The 13,770-nt window shown below is 59.8% G+C and overlaps 1 protein-coding gene across 3 annotated transcripts in view; it reads right to left on the bottom strand.

The window, feature by feature from the left end:
- The window catches only part of LOC123998326 (sodium bicarbonate cotransporter 3-like), a 79,359-nt gene that overhangs the window by 8,115 nt on the left and 57,474 nt on the right, over positions 1 to 13,770 (bottom strand). For all 3 annotated transcript variants that reach the window (XM_046303445.1, XM_046303448.1, XM_046303446.1), the window contains exon 18: positions 12,841 to 13,002. In XM_046303445.1, coding sequence (XP_046159401.1) covers positions 12,841 to 13,002 — 162 coding nt within the window. The remainder of the gene's footprint in view (positions 1 to 12,840; positions 13,003 to 13,770) is intronic.

Below are 13,770 nucleotides of genomic sequence, written 5' to 3'. Positions count from 1 at the left end.
AGGGAGGGGGTGAGAGTCAGATGAGAGGCCAACCAAGGAGAGGGTGGGAGTCAGATGAGAGGCCAACCAAGGAGGGGGTGGGAGTCAGTCAGGAGAGAGGCCAACCAGGGAAGGGGTGAGAGTCAGTCAGGAGAGAGGCCAACCAGGGAGGGGGTGGGAGTCAGATGAGAGGCCAACCAGGGAGGGAGTGGGAGTCAGTCAGGAGAGAGGCCAACCAGGGAAGGAGTGAAAGTCAGTCAGGAGAGAGGCCAACCAGGGAAGGGGTGAGAGTCAGTCAGGAGAGAGGCCAACCAGGAAGGGGTGGAGTCAGTCAGAGAGAGGTCAGGGGTGGGAGTCAGATGAGAGGCCAACCAGGGAGGGGTGGATGTCAGTCAGATGAGAGGCCAACCAGGGAGGGGTGGAGTCAGTCAGGAGAGAGGCCAACCAGGGAGGGGGTGAGAGTCAGTCAGGAGAGAGGCCAACCAGGGAAGGGGTGAGAGTCAGTCAGGAGAGAGGCCAACCAGGGAAGGGGTGAGAGTCAGTCAGGAGAGAGGCCAACCAGGGAGGGGGTGAGAGTCAGATGAGAGGCCAACCAGGGAGGGGTGAGAGTCAGTCAGGAGAGAGGCCAACCAGGGAGGGGTGAGAGTCAGTCAGGAGAGAGGCCAACCAGGGAGGGGTGAGAGTCAGTCAGGAGAGAGGCCAACCAGGGAGGGGGTGAGAGTCAGTCAGGAGAGAGGCCAACCAGGGAGGGGGTGAGAGTCAGTCAGGAGAGAGGCCAACCAGGGAGGGGGTGGGAGTCAGGAGAGAGGCCAACCAGGGAAGGGGTGAGAGTCAGGAGAGAGGCCAACCAGGGAAGGGGTGAGTCAGATGAGAGGCCAACCAGGGAGGGGGTGAGAGTCAGATGAGAGGCCAACCAGGGAGGGGTGAGAGTCAGATGAGAGGCCAACCAGTGAGGGGGTGAGAGTCAGATGAGAGGCCAACCAGGGAGGGGTGAGAGTCAGTCAGGAGAGAGGCCAACCAGGGAGGGGGTGAGAGTCAGGAGAGAGGCCAACCAGGGAGGGGGTGAGAGTCAGGAGAGAGGACAACCAGGGAGGGGTGAGAGTCAGGAGAGGCCACCCAAGGAAGGAGTTAAAGTCAGTCAGGAAAGAGGCCAACCAGGGAAGGGGGAGAGTCAGGAGAGAGGCCAACCAGGGAAGGGGTGAAAGTCAGTCAGATGAGAGGCCAACCAGGGAGGGGTGAGAGTCAGATGAGAGGCCAACCAGGAGGGGGTGAGAGTCAGTCAGGAGAGAGGCCAACCAGGGAAGGGGTGAGAGTCAGTCAGGAGAGAGGCCAACCAGGGAGGGGGTGGGAGTCAGTCAGGAGAGAGGCCATCCAGGGAGGGGGTGGGAGTCAGTCAGGAGAGAGGCCAACCAGGGAGGGGGTGGGAGTCAGTCAGGAGAGAGGCCAACCAGGGAGGGGGTGAGAGTCAGTCAGGAGAGAGGCCAACCAGGGAGGGGTGAGAGTCAGTCAGGAGAGAGGCCAACCAGGGAAGGGGTGGGGAGTCAGTCAGGAGAGAGGCCAACCAGGGAAGGGGTGAGAGTCAGTCAGGAGAGAGGCCAACCAGGGAAGGGGTGAGAGTCAGTCAGGAGAGAGGCCAACCAGGGAAGGGGTGGGAGTCAGATGAGAGGCCAACCAGGGAGGGGGTGAGTCAGTCAGAGAGAGGCCAACCAGGGGAGGGGGTGGAGTCAGTCAGGAGAGAGGCCAACCAGGGAGGGGGTGAGAGTCAGAGGAGAGAGGCCAACCAGGGAGGGGTGAGAGTCAGGGAGAGAGGCCAACCAGGGAGGGGGTGAGAGTCAGTCAGGAGAGAGGCCAACCAGGGAAGGGGTGAGAGTCAGTCAGGAGAGAGGCCAACCAGGGAGGGGGGGGTGAGAGTCAGTCAGGAGAGAGGCCAACCAGGGAGGGGTGAGAGTCAGTCAGGAGAGAGGCCAACCAGGGAAGGGGTGAGAGTCAGTCAGGAGAGAGGCCAACCAGGGAGGGGTGAGAGTCAGTCAGGAGAGAGGCCAACCAGGGAGGGGTGAGTCAGAGAGAGGCCAACCAGGGAGGGGGTGAGAGTCAGATGAGAGGCCAACCAGGGAGGGGGTGAGAGTCAGATGAGAGGCCAACCAGGGAGGGGTGAGAGTCAGATGAGAGGCCAACCAGGGAGGGTGGTGAGTCAGTCAGATGAGAGGCCAACCAGGGAGGGGTGAGAGTCAGATGGCCAACCAGGGAGGGGTGAGAGTCAGTCAGGAGAGAGGCCAACCAGGGAGGGGTGAGAGTCAGTCAGGAGAGAGGCCAACCAGGGAGGGGTGAGAGTCAGAGAGAGGCCAACCAGGGGGGGTGGAGTCAGTCAGGAGAGAGGCCAACCAGGGAAGGAGTGAAAGTCAGTCAGGAGAGAGGCCAACCAGGGAGGGGTGAGAGTCAGTCAGGAGAGGCCAACCAGGGAAGGGGTGAAAGTCAGTCAGGAGAGAGGCCAACCAGGGAAGGGGTGAGAGTCAGTCAGGAGAGAGGCCAACCAGGGAGGGGTGAGAGTCAGTCAGGAGAGAGGCCAACCAGGGAGGGGTGAGAGTCAGATGAGAGGCCAACCAGGGAGGGGTGAGAGTCAGATGAGAGGCCAACCAGGGAGGGGGTGAGAGTCAGATGAGAGGCCAACCAGGAGGGGTGAGAGTCAGATGAGAGGCCAACCAGGGAGGGGGTGAGTCAGTCAGGAGAGTCAGGCCAACCAGAGTCAGGAGAGAGGCCAACCAGGGAGGGGGTGAGAGTCAGTCAGGAGAGAGGCCAACCAGGGAGGGGGTGAGAGTCAGGAGAGAGGCCAACCAGGGAAGGAGATAAAGTCAGTCAGGAAAGAGGCCAACCAGGGAAGGGGTGAGAGTCAGAGAGGCCAACCAGGGAGGGGTGAGAGTCAGTCAGGAGAGAGGCCAACCAGGGAGGGGTGAGAGTCAGTCAGGAGAGAGGCCAACCAGGGAGGGGGTGAGAGTCAGTCAGGAGAGAGGCCAACCAGGGAGGGGGAGTCAGATGAGAGGCCAACCAGGGAAGGGGTGAGAGTCAGTCAGGAGAGAGGCCAACCAGGGAGGGGTGAGAGTCAGTCAGGAGAGAGGCCAACCAGGGAGGGGGTGGAGTCAGTCAGGAGAGAGGCCAACCAGGGAGGGGGTGGGAGTCAGGAGAGAGGCCAACCAGGGAAGGGGTGAGAGTCAGGAGAGAGGCCAACCAGGGAAGGGGTGAGTCAGATGAGAGGCCAACCAGGGAGGGGGTGAGAGTCAGATGAGAGGCCAACCAGGGAGGGGTGAGAGTCAGATGAGAGGCCAACCAGGAGGGGGTGAGAGTCAGATGAGAGGCCAACCAGGGAGGGGGGGGTGAGAGTCAGTCAGGAGAGAGGACAACCAGGGAGGGGTGAGAGTCAGGAGAGAGGCCAACCAGGGAGGGGGTGAGAGTCAGTCAGGAGAGAGGCCAACCAGGGAGGGGTGAGAGTCAGGAGAGAGGCCACCCAAGGAAGGAGTTAAAGTCAGTCAGGAAAGAGGCCAACCAGGGAGGGGTGAGAGTCAGGAGAGAGGCCAACCAGGGAAGGGTGAAAGTCAGTCAGGAGAGAGGCCAACCAGGGAGGGGGTGAGAGTCAGTCAGGAGAGAGGCCAACCAGGGAGGGGTGAGAGTCAGGAGAGAGGCCAACCAGGGAAGGGGTGAGTCAGTGAGAGGCCAACCAGGGAGGGGTGAGAGTCAGATGAGAGGCCAACCAGGGAGGGGTGAGAGTCAGATGAGAGGCCAACCAGTGAGGGGGTGAGAGTCAGATGAGAGGCCAACCAGGGAGGGGGTGAGAGTCAGTCAGGAGAGAGGACAACCAGGGAGGGGGTGAGAGTCAGGAGAGAGGCCAACCAGGGAGGGGTGAGAGTCAGTCAGGAGAGAGGCCAACCAGGGGGGGTGGAGTGAGAGCCACCCAAGGAGGAGAGGTCAGTCAGGAAAGAGGCCAACCAGGGAAGGGGTGAGAGTCAGGGAGAGGCCAACCAGGGAGGGGGTGAGAGTCAGTCAGGAGAGAGGCCAACCAGGGAAGGAGTGAGGTCAGTGAGAGGTCAGGGGAAGGGGTGAGAGTCAGGAGAGAGGCCAACCAGGGAGGGTGAAAGTCAGTCAGGAGAGAGGCCAACCAGGGGAGGGGTCAGTCAGATGAGAGGCCAACCAGGGAGGGGGTGAGAGTCAGTCAGGAGAGAGGCCAACCAGGGAAGGGGTGAGAGTCAGGAGAGAGGCCAACCAGGGAGGGGTGAGAGTCAGATGAGAGGCCAACCAGGGGAGGGGTGAGAGTCAGTCAGGAGAGAGGACAACCAGGGAGGGGTGAGAGTCAGGAGAGGCCACCCAAGGAAGGGGAGTTAAAGTCAGTCAGGAAAGAGGCCAACCAGGGAAGGGGTGAGAGTCAGGAGAGAGGCCAACCAGGGAAGGAGTGAAAGTCAGTCAGGAGAGAGGCCAACCAGGGAGGGGGTGAGAGTCAGATGAGAGGCCAACCAGGGAGGGGTGAGAGTCAGTCAGGAGAGAGGCCAACCAGGGGGAAGTCAGTCAGGAGAGAGGCCAACCAGGGAGGGGTGGGAGTCAGTCAGGAGAGAGGCCAACCAGGGAGGGGTGGGAGTCAGTCAGGAGAGAGGCCAACCAGGGAGGGGTGGGAGTCAGTCAGGAGAGAGGCCAACCAGGGAGGGGGTGAGAGTCAGTCAGGAGAGAGGCCAACCAGGGAGGGGGTGAGAGTCAGTCAGGAGAGAGGCCAACAAGGTAAGGGGTGGGAGTCAGATGAGAGGCCAACCAGGGAAGGAGTGAAAGTCAGTCAGGAGAGAGGCCAACCAGGGAAGGGGTGAGAGTCAGTCAGGAGAGAGGCCAACCAGGGAGGGGGGGGGTGAGAGTCAGATGAGAGGCCAACCAGGGAGGAGGGCGTGGAGTCAGTCAGAGAGAGGCCAACCAGGGAAGGGGTGAGTCAGTCAGGAGAGAGGCCAACCAGGGAGGGGTGAGAGTCAGTCAGGAGAGAGGCCAACCAGGGAGGGGGTGAGAGTCAGTCAGGAGAGAGGCCAACCAGGGAGGGGTGAGAGTCAGTCAGGAGAGAGGCCAACCAGGGAGGGGTGAGAGTCAGTCAGGAGAGAGGCCAACCAGGGAGGGGGTGAGAGTCAGTCAGGAGAGAGGCCAACCAGGGAGGGGTGAGAGTCAGTCAGGAGAGAGGCCAACCAGGGAGGGGTGAGAGTCAGTCAGGAGAGAGGCCAACCAGGGAGGGGGTGAGAGTCAGTCAGGAGAGAGGCCAACCAGGGAGGGGTGAGAGTCAGTCAGGAGAGAGGCCAACCAGGGAGGGGTGAGAGTCAGTCAGGAGAGAGGCCAACCAGGGAGGGGGTGAGAGTCAGTCAGGCCAACCAGGGAGGGGGTGAGAGTCAGATGAGAGGCCAACCAGGGAGGGGGTGAGAGTCAGTCAGGGAGAGAGGCCAACCAGGGAGGGGTGGGAGTCAGTCAGGAGAGAGGCCAACCAGGGAGGGGGTGGAGTCAGTCAGGAGAGAGGCCAACCAGGGAGGGGTGAGAGTCAGGAGAGAGGCCAACCAGGGAAGGGGTGAGAGTCAGATGAGAGGCCAACCAGGGAGGGGTGAGAGTCAGATGAGAGGCCAACCAGGGAGGGGTGAGAGTCAGATGAGAGGCCAACCAGGGAGGGGTGAGAGTCAGATGAGAGGCCAACCAGTGAGGGGTGAGAGTCAGATGAGAGGCCAACCAGGGAGGGGTGAGAGTCAGTCAGGAGAGAGGACAACCAGTCAGGAGAGAGGCCAACCAGGGAGGGGGTGAGAGTCAGTCAGGAGAGAGGACAACCAGGGAGGGGTGAGAGTCAGGAGAGAGGCCACCCAAGGAAGGAGTTAAAGTCAGTCAGGAAAGAGGCCAACCAGGGAAGGGGTGAGAGTCAGGAGAGGCCAACCAGGGAAGGAGTGAAAGTCAGTCAGAGAGAGGCCAACCAGGGAGGGGTGAGAGTCAGTCAGGAGAGAGCCAACCAGGGAGGGGTGAGAGTCAGGAGAGAGGCCAACCAGGGAAGGGGTGAGTCAGATGAGAGGCCAACCAGGGAGGGGTGAGAGTCAGATGAGAGGCCAACCAGGGAGGGGTGAGAGTCAGATGAGAGGCCAACCAGTGAGGGGGTGAGAGTCAGAGAGAGGCCAACCAGGGAGGGGGTGAGAGTCAGTCAGGATGAGAGGACAACCAGGGAGGGGTGAGAGTCAGGAGAGAGGCCAACCAGGGAGGGGGTGAGAGTCAGTCAGGAGAGAGGACAACCAGGGAGGGGTGAGAGTCAGGAGAGAGGCCAACCAGGAAGGGTAAAGTCAGTCAGGAAAGAGGCCAACCAGGGAAGGGTGAGAGAGTCAGTCAGAGAGGCCAACCAGGGAGGGGGTGAGAGTCAGTCAGGAGAGAGGCCAACCAGGGAGGGGGGTGAGAGTCAGTCAGGAGAGAGGCCAACCAGGGAGGGGGTGAGAGTCAGTCAGGAGAGAGGCCAACCAGGGAGGGGGTGAGAGTCAGATGAGAGGCCAACCAGGGAAGGGGTGAGAGTCAGTCAGGAGAGAGGCCAACCAGGGAGGGGGTGAGAGTCAGTCAGGAGAGAGGCCAACCCAGGGAGAGGCCAACCAGGGAGGGGGTGGGAGTCAGGAGAGAGGCCAACCAGGGAAGGGGTGAGTCAGTCAGGAGAGAGGCCAACCAGGGAGGGGTGAGTCAGATGAGAGGCCAACCAGGGAGGGGTGAGAGTCAGATGAGAGGCCAACCAGGGAGGGGTGAGAGTCAGATGAGAGGCCAACCAGGAGGGGGTGAGAGTCAGATGAGAGGCCAACCAGGGAGGGGTGAGAGTCAGTCAGGAGAGAGGCCAACCAGGGAGGGGTGGAGTCAGAGGAGAGGCCAACCAGGGAGGGGTGAGAGTCAGTCAGGAGAGAGGCCAACCAGGGAGGGGTGAGAGTCAGAGAGAGGCCACCCAGGAAGGAGTTAAAGTCAGTCAGGAGAGAGGCCAACCCAGGGAAGGAGTGAGAGTCAGTCAGGAGAGAGGCCAACCAGGGAGGGGTGAGTCAGTCAGGAGAGAGGCCAACCAGGGAGGGGGTGAGAGTCAGTCAGGAGAGAGGCCAACCAGGGAAGGGGTGAGAGTCAGTCAGGAGAGGCCAACCAGTCAGATGAGAGGCCAACCAGGGAGGGGTGAGAGTCAGATGAGAGGCCAACCAGGGAGGGGGTGAGAGTCAGGGATGAGAGGCCAACCAGGGGTGGGGTGAGAGTCAGTCAGGAGAGGACAACCAGGGAGGGGTGAGAGTCAGGAGAGAGGCCAGAGGCCAACCAGGGAGGGGTGAGAGTCAGTCAGGAGAGAGGCCAACCAGGGAGGGGGTGAGAGTCAGGAGAGAGGCCAACCAGGAAGGAGAAAGTCAGTCAGGAAAGAGGCCAACCAGGGAGGGGTGAGAGTCAGTCAGGAGAGAGGCCAACCAGGGAGGGGGTGAGAGTCAGTCAGGAGAGAGGCCAACCAGGGAAGGGGGTCAGTCAGGAGAGGAGGCCAACCAGGGAAGGGGTGAGAGAGTCAGGAGAGAGGCCAACCAGGGAAGGGGTGAGAGTCAGTCAGGAGAGAGGCCAACCAGGGAGGGGGTGAGAGTCAGGAGAGGCCAACCAGGGAGTCAGGGGTGAAGTCAGTCAGGAGAGGCCAACCAGGGAGGGGTGAGAGTCAGTCAGGAGAGAGGCCAACCAGGGAGGGGTGGGAGTCAGTCAGGAGAGAGGCCAACCAGGGAGGGGGAGTCAGTCAGGGAGAGGCCAACCAGGGAGGGGTGGGAGTCAGTCAGGAGAGAGGCCAACCAGGGAGGGGGTGAGAGTCAGTCAGGAGAGAGGCCAACCAGGGAGGGGTGAGAGTCAGATGAGAGGCCAACCAGGGAGGGGGAGAGTCAGATGAGAGGCCAACCAGGGAAGGGGTGGGAGTCAGATGAGAGGCCAACCAGGGAGGGGGTGAGAGTCAGTCAGGAGAGAGGCCAACCAGGGAGGGGTGGGGTGAGAGTCAGTCAGGAGAGAGGCCAACCAGGGAGGGTCAGTCAGGAGAGAGGCCAACCAGGGAAGGGGTGAGAGTCAGATGAGAGGCCAACCAGGGAAGGAGTGAAAGTCAGTCAGGAGAGAGGCCAACCAGGGAAGGGGTGAGAGTCAGTCAGGAGAGAGGCCAACAAGGTAAGGGGTGGGAGTCAGATGAGAGGCCAACCAGGGAGGGGGTGAGAGTCAGATGAGAGGCCAACCAAGGAGGGGGTGGATGTCAGTCAGGAGAGAGGCCAACCAGGGAAGGGGTGAGAGTCAGTCAGGAGAGAGGCCAACCAGGGAAGGGGTGAGAGTCAGTCAGGAGAGAGGCCAACCAGGGAGGGGGTGAGAGTCAGAGGCCAACCAGGGAGGGGGTGAGAGTCAGTCAGGAGAGAGGCCAACCAGGGAGGGGGTGAGAGTCAGTCAGGAGAGAGGCCAACCAGGGAGGGGGTCAGTCAGGAGAGGCCAACCAGGGAGGGGGTGAGAGTCAGATGAGGGCCAACCAGGGAGGGGGTGAGAGTCAGATGAGAGGCCAACCAGGGAGGGGTGAGAGTCAGAGAGAGGCCAACCAGAGTCAGTCAGGAGAGGCCAACCAGGGAGGGGTGAGAGTCAGTCAGGAGAGAGGCCAAGTCCAGAGGCCAACCAGGAGGGGTGAGAGTCAGTCAGGAGAGAGGCCAACCAGGGAAGGGGTGAGAGTCAGTCAGGAGAGAGGCCAACCAGGGAGGGGTGAGAGTCAACCAGGGGAGTCAGAGAGGCCAACCAGGAGGGGTGAGAGTCAGATGAGAGGCCAACCAGGGAGGGGTGAGAGTCAGATGAGAGGCCAACCAGGGAGGGGGTGAGAGTCAGTCAGGAGAGAGGCCAACCAGGGAGGGGGTGAGAGTCAGTCAGGAGAGAGGCCAACCAGGGAGGGGTGAGAGTCAGTCAGGAGAGAGGCCAACCAGGGGGGGTGGGAGTCAGGAGAGAGGCCAACCAGGGAAGGGGTGAGAGTCAGGAGAGAGGCCAACCAGGGAAGGGGTGAGTCAGATGAGAGGCCAACCAGGGAGGGGGTGAGAGTCAGATGAGAGGCCAACCAGGGAGGGGGTCAGTCAGATGAGAGGCCAACCAGTGAGGGGGTGAGAGTCAGATGAGAGGCCAACCAGGGAGGGGGTGAGAGTCAGTCAGGAGAGAGGACAACCAGGGAGGGGGTGAGAGTCAGGAGAGAGGCCAACCAGGGAGGGGGTGAGAGTCAGTCAGGAGAGAGGACAACCAGGGAGGGGGTGAGAGTCAGGAGAGGCCACCCAAGGAAGGAGTTAAAGTCAGTCAGGAAAGAGGCCAACCAGGGAAGGGGTGAGAGTCAGGAGAGAGGCCAACCAGGGAAGGAGTGAAAGTCAGTCAGGAGAGAGGCCAACCAGGGAGGGGGTGAGAGTCAGTCAGGAGAGAGGCCAACCAGGGGTGAGAGTCAGGAGAGAGGCCAACCAGGGGTGAGTCAGTGAGAGCCAACCAGGGGGGGGTGAGAGTCAGATGAGAGGCCAACCAGGGAGGGGTGAGAGTCAGATGAGAGGCCAACCAGTGAGGGGTGAGAGTCAGATGAGAGGCCAACCAGGGAGGGGGTGAGAGTCAGTCAGGAGAGAGGCCAACCAGGGAGGGGGTGAGAGTCAGGAGAGAGGCCAACCAGGGAGGGGGTGAGAGTCAGTCAGGAGAGAGGCCAACCAGGGAGGGGGTGAGAGTCAGGAGAGAGGCCACCCAAGGAAGGAGTTAAAGTCAGTCAGAAAGAGGCCAACCAGGGAAGGGGTGAGAGTCAGGAGAGAGGCCAACCAGGGAGGGGGTGAGAGTCAGTCAGGAGAGAGGCCAACCAGTCAGTCAGGAGAGAGGCCAACCAGGGAAGGGGGAGAGAGGAGTCAGTCAGGAGAGAGGCCAACCAGGGAGGGGTGAGAGGTGAGAGGCCAACCAGGGAGGGGTGAGAGTCAGTCAGGAGAGAGGCCAACCAGGGAAGGGGGGTGAGAGTCAGGAGAGAGGCCAACCAGGGAGGGGGTGGGAGTCAGTCAGGAGAGAGGCCAACCCAGAGGCCAACCAGGGAAGGGGTGAGAGTCAGGAGAGAGGCCAACCAGGGAGTGAGAGAGAGGCCAACCAGGGAGGGGTGAGAGTCAGTCAGGAGAGAGGCCAACCAGGGAGGGGGTGAGAGTCAGATGAGAGGCCAACCAGGGAGGGTGAGAGTCAGAGTCAGAGAGGCCAACCAGGGAGGGGTGGTGTCAGTCAGAGAGAGGCCAACCAGGGAGGGGGAGAGTCAGTCAGAGAGAGGCCAACCAGGGAGGGGTGAGAGTCAGTCAGGAGAGAGGCCAACCAGGGAGGGTGAGAGAGTGAGAGTCAGAGAGAGGCCAACCAGAGTCAGGAGGCCAACCAGGGAGGAGATGAGAGCCAACCAGGGAGGGGGTGGAGTCAGGAGAGAGGCCAACCAGGGAGGGGTGAGAGTCAGTCAGGAGAGAGGCCAACCAGGGAGGGGTGAGAGTCAGTCAGAGAGAGGCCAACCAGGGGAGAGTCAGGAGAGAGGCCAACCAGAGTCAGTCAGGAGAGGCCAACCAGGAGGGGTGGAGTCAGTCAGGAGAGAGGCCAACCAGGGAAGGGGTGAGAGTCAGTCAGGAGAGGCCAACCAGGGAGGGGTGAGAGAGGTCAGAGAGAGGCCAACCAGGGAGGGGTGAGAGTCAGTCAGGAGAGAGGCCAACCAGGGAGGGGGTGAGAGTCAGTCAGGAGAGAGGCCAACCAGGGAGGGGTGAGAGAGTGAGAGTCAGTCAGGAGAGAGGCCAACCAGGGAGGGGGTGAGAGTCAGTCAGGAGAGAGGCCAACCAGGGAGGGGTGAGAGTCAGTCAGGAGAGAGGCCAACCAGGGAGGGGTGAGAGAGTCAGAGAGAGGCCAACCAGGGAGGGGTGAGAGAGGCCAACCAGGGAAGGGTGAAAGTCAGTCAGGAGAGAGGCCAACCAGGGGGGGTGAGAGGCCAACCAGGGAGGGGGTGAGAGGAGGGGGTGAGAGTCAGTCAGGAGAGAGGCCAACCAGGGAGGGGGTGAGAGTCAGTCAGGAGAGAGGCCAACCAGGGAGGGGGTGAGAGTCAGTCAGGAGAGAGGCCAACCAGGGGGGAGGGGTGAGTCAGTCAGGAGAGAGGCCAACCAGGGGAGAGGGGTGAGAGTCAGTCAGGAGAGAGGCCAACCAGGGAGGGGGTGAGAGTCAGTCAGGAGAGAGGCCAACCAGGGGGAGGGGTGAGAGTCAGTCAGGAGAGAGGCCAACCAGGGAGGGGGGAGGTCAGGAGAGAGGCCACCACCAGGGAGAGTCAGTCAGGAGAGAGGCCAACCAGGGAGGGGTGAGAGTCAGTCAGGAGAGAGGCCAACCAGGGAGGAGAGAGGCCAACCAGGGAGGGGTGAGAGTCAGTCAGGAGAGAGGCCAACCAGGGAGGGGGTGAGAGTCAGTCAGAGAGAGGCCAACCAGGGAGGGGTGAGTCAGTCAGGAGAGAGGAGTCAGTCAGGAGAGAGGCCAACCAGGGAGGGGTGAGAGTCAGTCAGAGAGAGGCCAACCAGGGAGGGGTGAGAGTCAGTGAGAGGCCAGTCAGGGAGTGAGAGTCAGATGAGAGGCCAACCAGGGAGGGGTGAGAGTCAGTCAGGAGGCCAACCAGGGAGGGGGTGAGAGTCAGTCAGGAGAGAGGCCAACCAGGGAGGGGTGAGAGTCAGCCACCAGGGGGGGTGAGAGGCCAACCAGGGAGGGGTGAGGTCAGTCAGGAGAGAGGCCAACCAGGGAGGGGGTGAGAGTCAGTCAGGAGAGAGGCCAACCAGGGAGGGGTGAGAGTCAGTCAGGAGAGAGGCCAACCAGGGAGGGGGTGAGAGTCCAGGGAGAGGCCAACCAGGGAGGGGGTGAGAGTCAGTCAGGAGAGAGGCCAACCAGGGAGGGGTGAGAGTCAGTCAGGAGAGAGGCCAACCAGGGAGGGGGTGAGAGTCAGTCAGGAGAGAGGCCAACCAGGGAGGGGGTGAGAGTCAGTCAGGAGAGAGGCCAACCAGGGAGGGGGTGGGAGTCAGGAGAGAGGCCAACCAGGGAAGGGGTGAGAGTCAGATGAGAGGCCAACCAGTGAGGGGGTGAGAGTCAGTCAGGAGAGAGGCCAACCAGGGAAGGGGTGGGTGTCAGTCAGGAGAGAGGCCAACCAGGGAAGGGGTGAGAGTCAGATGAGAGGCCAACCAGTGAGGGGGTGAGAGTCAGATGAGAGGCCAACCAGGACACAACAGAACAAAGATGTCCTTGATACTAGTACCTCCAACTCTCTGGAAAGGCACACGCACACGTTGCAAGCAAATCATAGATTTGTATAAACCTATTGCAGTTGTTCTATAGTTATGTAAGGTAAATAGTAGATGTCTCCCTTAGTCTGGAAATCCAGAACTTGTGTACCTGGTCAGGGTTCATGTAGTGACCTGATCTAGTATTGCTACACAACATGCAAGTGCCACTTTTCTTCTTTGTCACAACCTCTCTCTCTATATATATATATCAGCCTGTCTTCCTCTGTCACAACCTCTCTCTCTCGCTATATATATCAGCCTGTCTTCCTCTGTCACAACCTCTCTCTCTCTCTCGCTATATATATATCAGCCTGTCTTCCTCTGTCACAACCTCTCTCTCTCTATATATATATATCAGCCCGTCTTCCTCTGTCACAACCTCTCTCTCTCTCTATATATCAGCCTGTCTTCCTCTGTCACAACCTCTCTCTATCTCGCTCTATATATCAGCCTGTCTTCCTCTGTCACAACCTCTCTCTCTCTCTATATATATCAGCCCGTCTTCCTCTGTCACAACCTCTCTCTCTAGATATCAGTCTTCCAGTCTGTCTCTCACCTTGAGTTTGTGCTCCTTCCTGTTGATGATGACGGCGGTGATCTGCTGGTCCATGAAGATGAGGATGGTGCAGAGCAGGGCAGGGATGGCTGCAGCCAGCATGGTCCACCAGGGGTTGGTCCCCAGCGGGGAGATCAGCCAGCCACGGTTCTCAGACGTGGGCTAGAGGAGCAGGCACGGTCAGGAAAGAACGTCACAACACACACAGTAAATCAGTAGGTCACAACTAGAGGTCGACCGATTAATCGGAATGGCCGATTAATTAGGGCCGATTTCAAGTTCATAACAATCAGATATTTTTTTTTTTTTACACCTTTATTTAACTAGGCAATTCAGTTAACAACACATTCTTATTTTCAATGACGGCCTAGAAACGGTGGGTTAACTGCTTGTTCAGGGGCAGAAAGACAGATTTTCACCTTGTCAGCCCCGGGGATCCAATCTTGCAACCTTACAGTTAACTAGTCCAGCGCAATAACGACCTGCCTCTCTCTCGTTGCTCTCCACAAGGAGACTGCCTGTTACGCAAATACAGTAAGCCAAGGTAAGTTGCTAGCTAGCATTAAACTTTTCTTAGAAAAAACAATCAATCATAATCACTACTCAACTACACATTGTTGATGATATTACTAGATATTATCTAGCGTGTCCTGTGTTGCATATAATCTAACTGAGCATACAAGCATCTAAGTATCTGACTGAGCGGTGGTAGGCAGAAGCAGGCGCGTAAACATTCATTCAAACAGCACTTTCGTGCGTTTTGCCAGCAGCTATTCGTTGTGCGTCAAGCATTGCGCTGTTTATGACTTCAAACCTATCAACTCCCGAGATGAGGCTGGTGTGACCGAAGTGAAATGGCTGGCTAGTTAGCGTGCGCTAATAGCATTTCAAACTTCACTCGCTCTAAGCCTTGGGGTGGTTGTTTCCCTT

Source organism: Oncorhynchus gorbuscha, linkage group LG15 (assembly GCF_021184085.1).
Source record: "Oncorhynchus gorbuscha isolate QuinsamMale2020 ecotype Even-year linkage group LG15, OgorEven_v1.0, whole genome shotgun sequence".
Classification (NCBI taxonomy): Eukaryota; Metazoa; Chordata; class Actinopteri; order Salmoniformes; family Salmonidae; genus Oncorhynchus; species Oncorhynchus gorbuscha.
The sequence above is the reverse complement of the archived record's forward strand: the minus strand, read 5'-3'. Positions and strand labels throughout refer to the sequence as shown.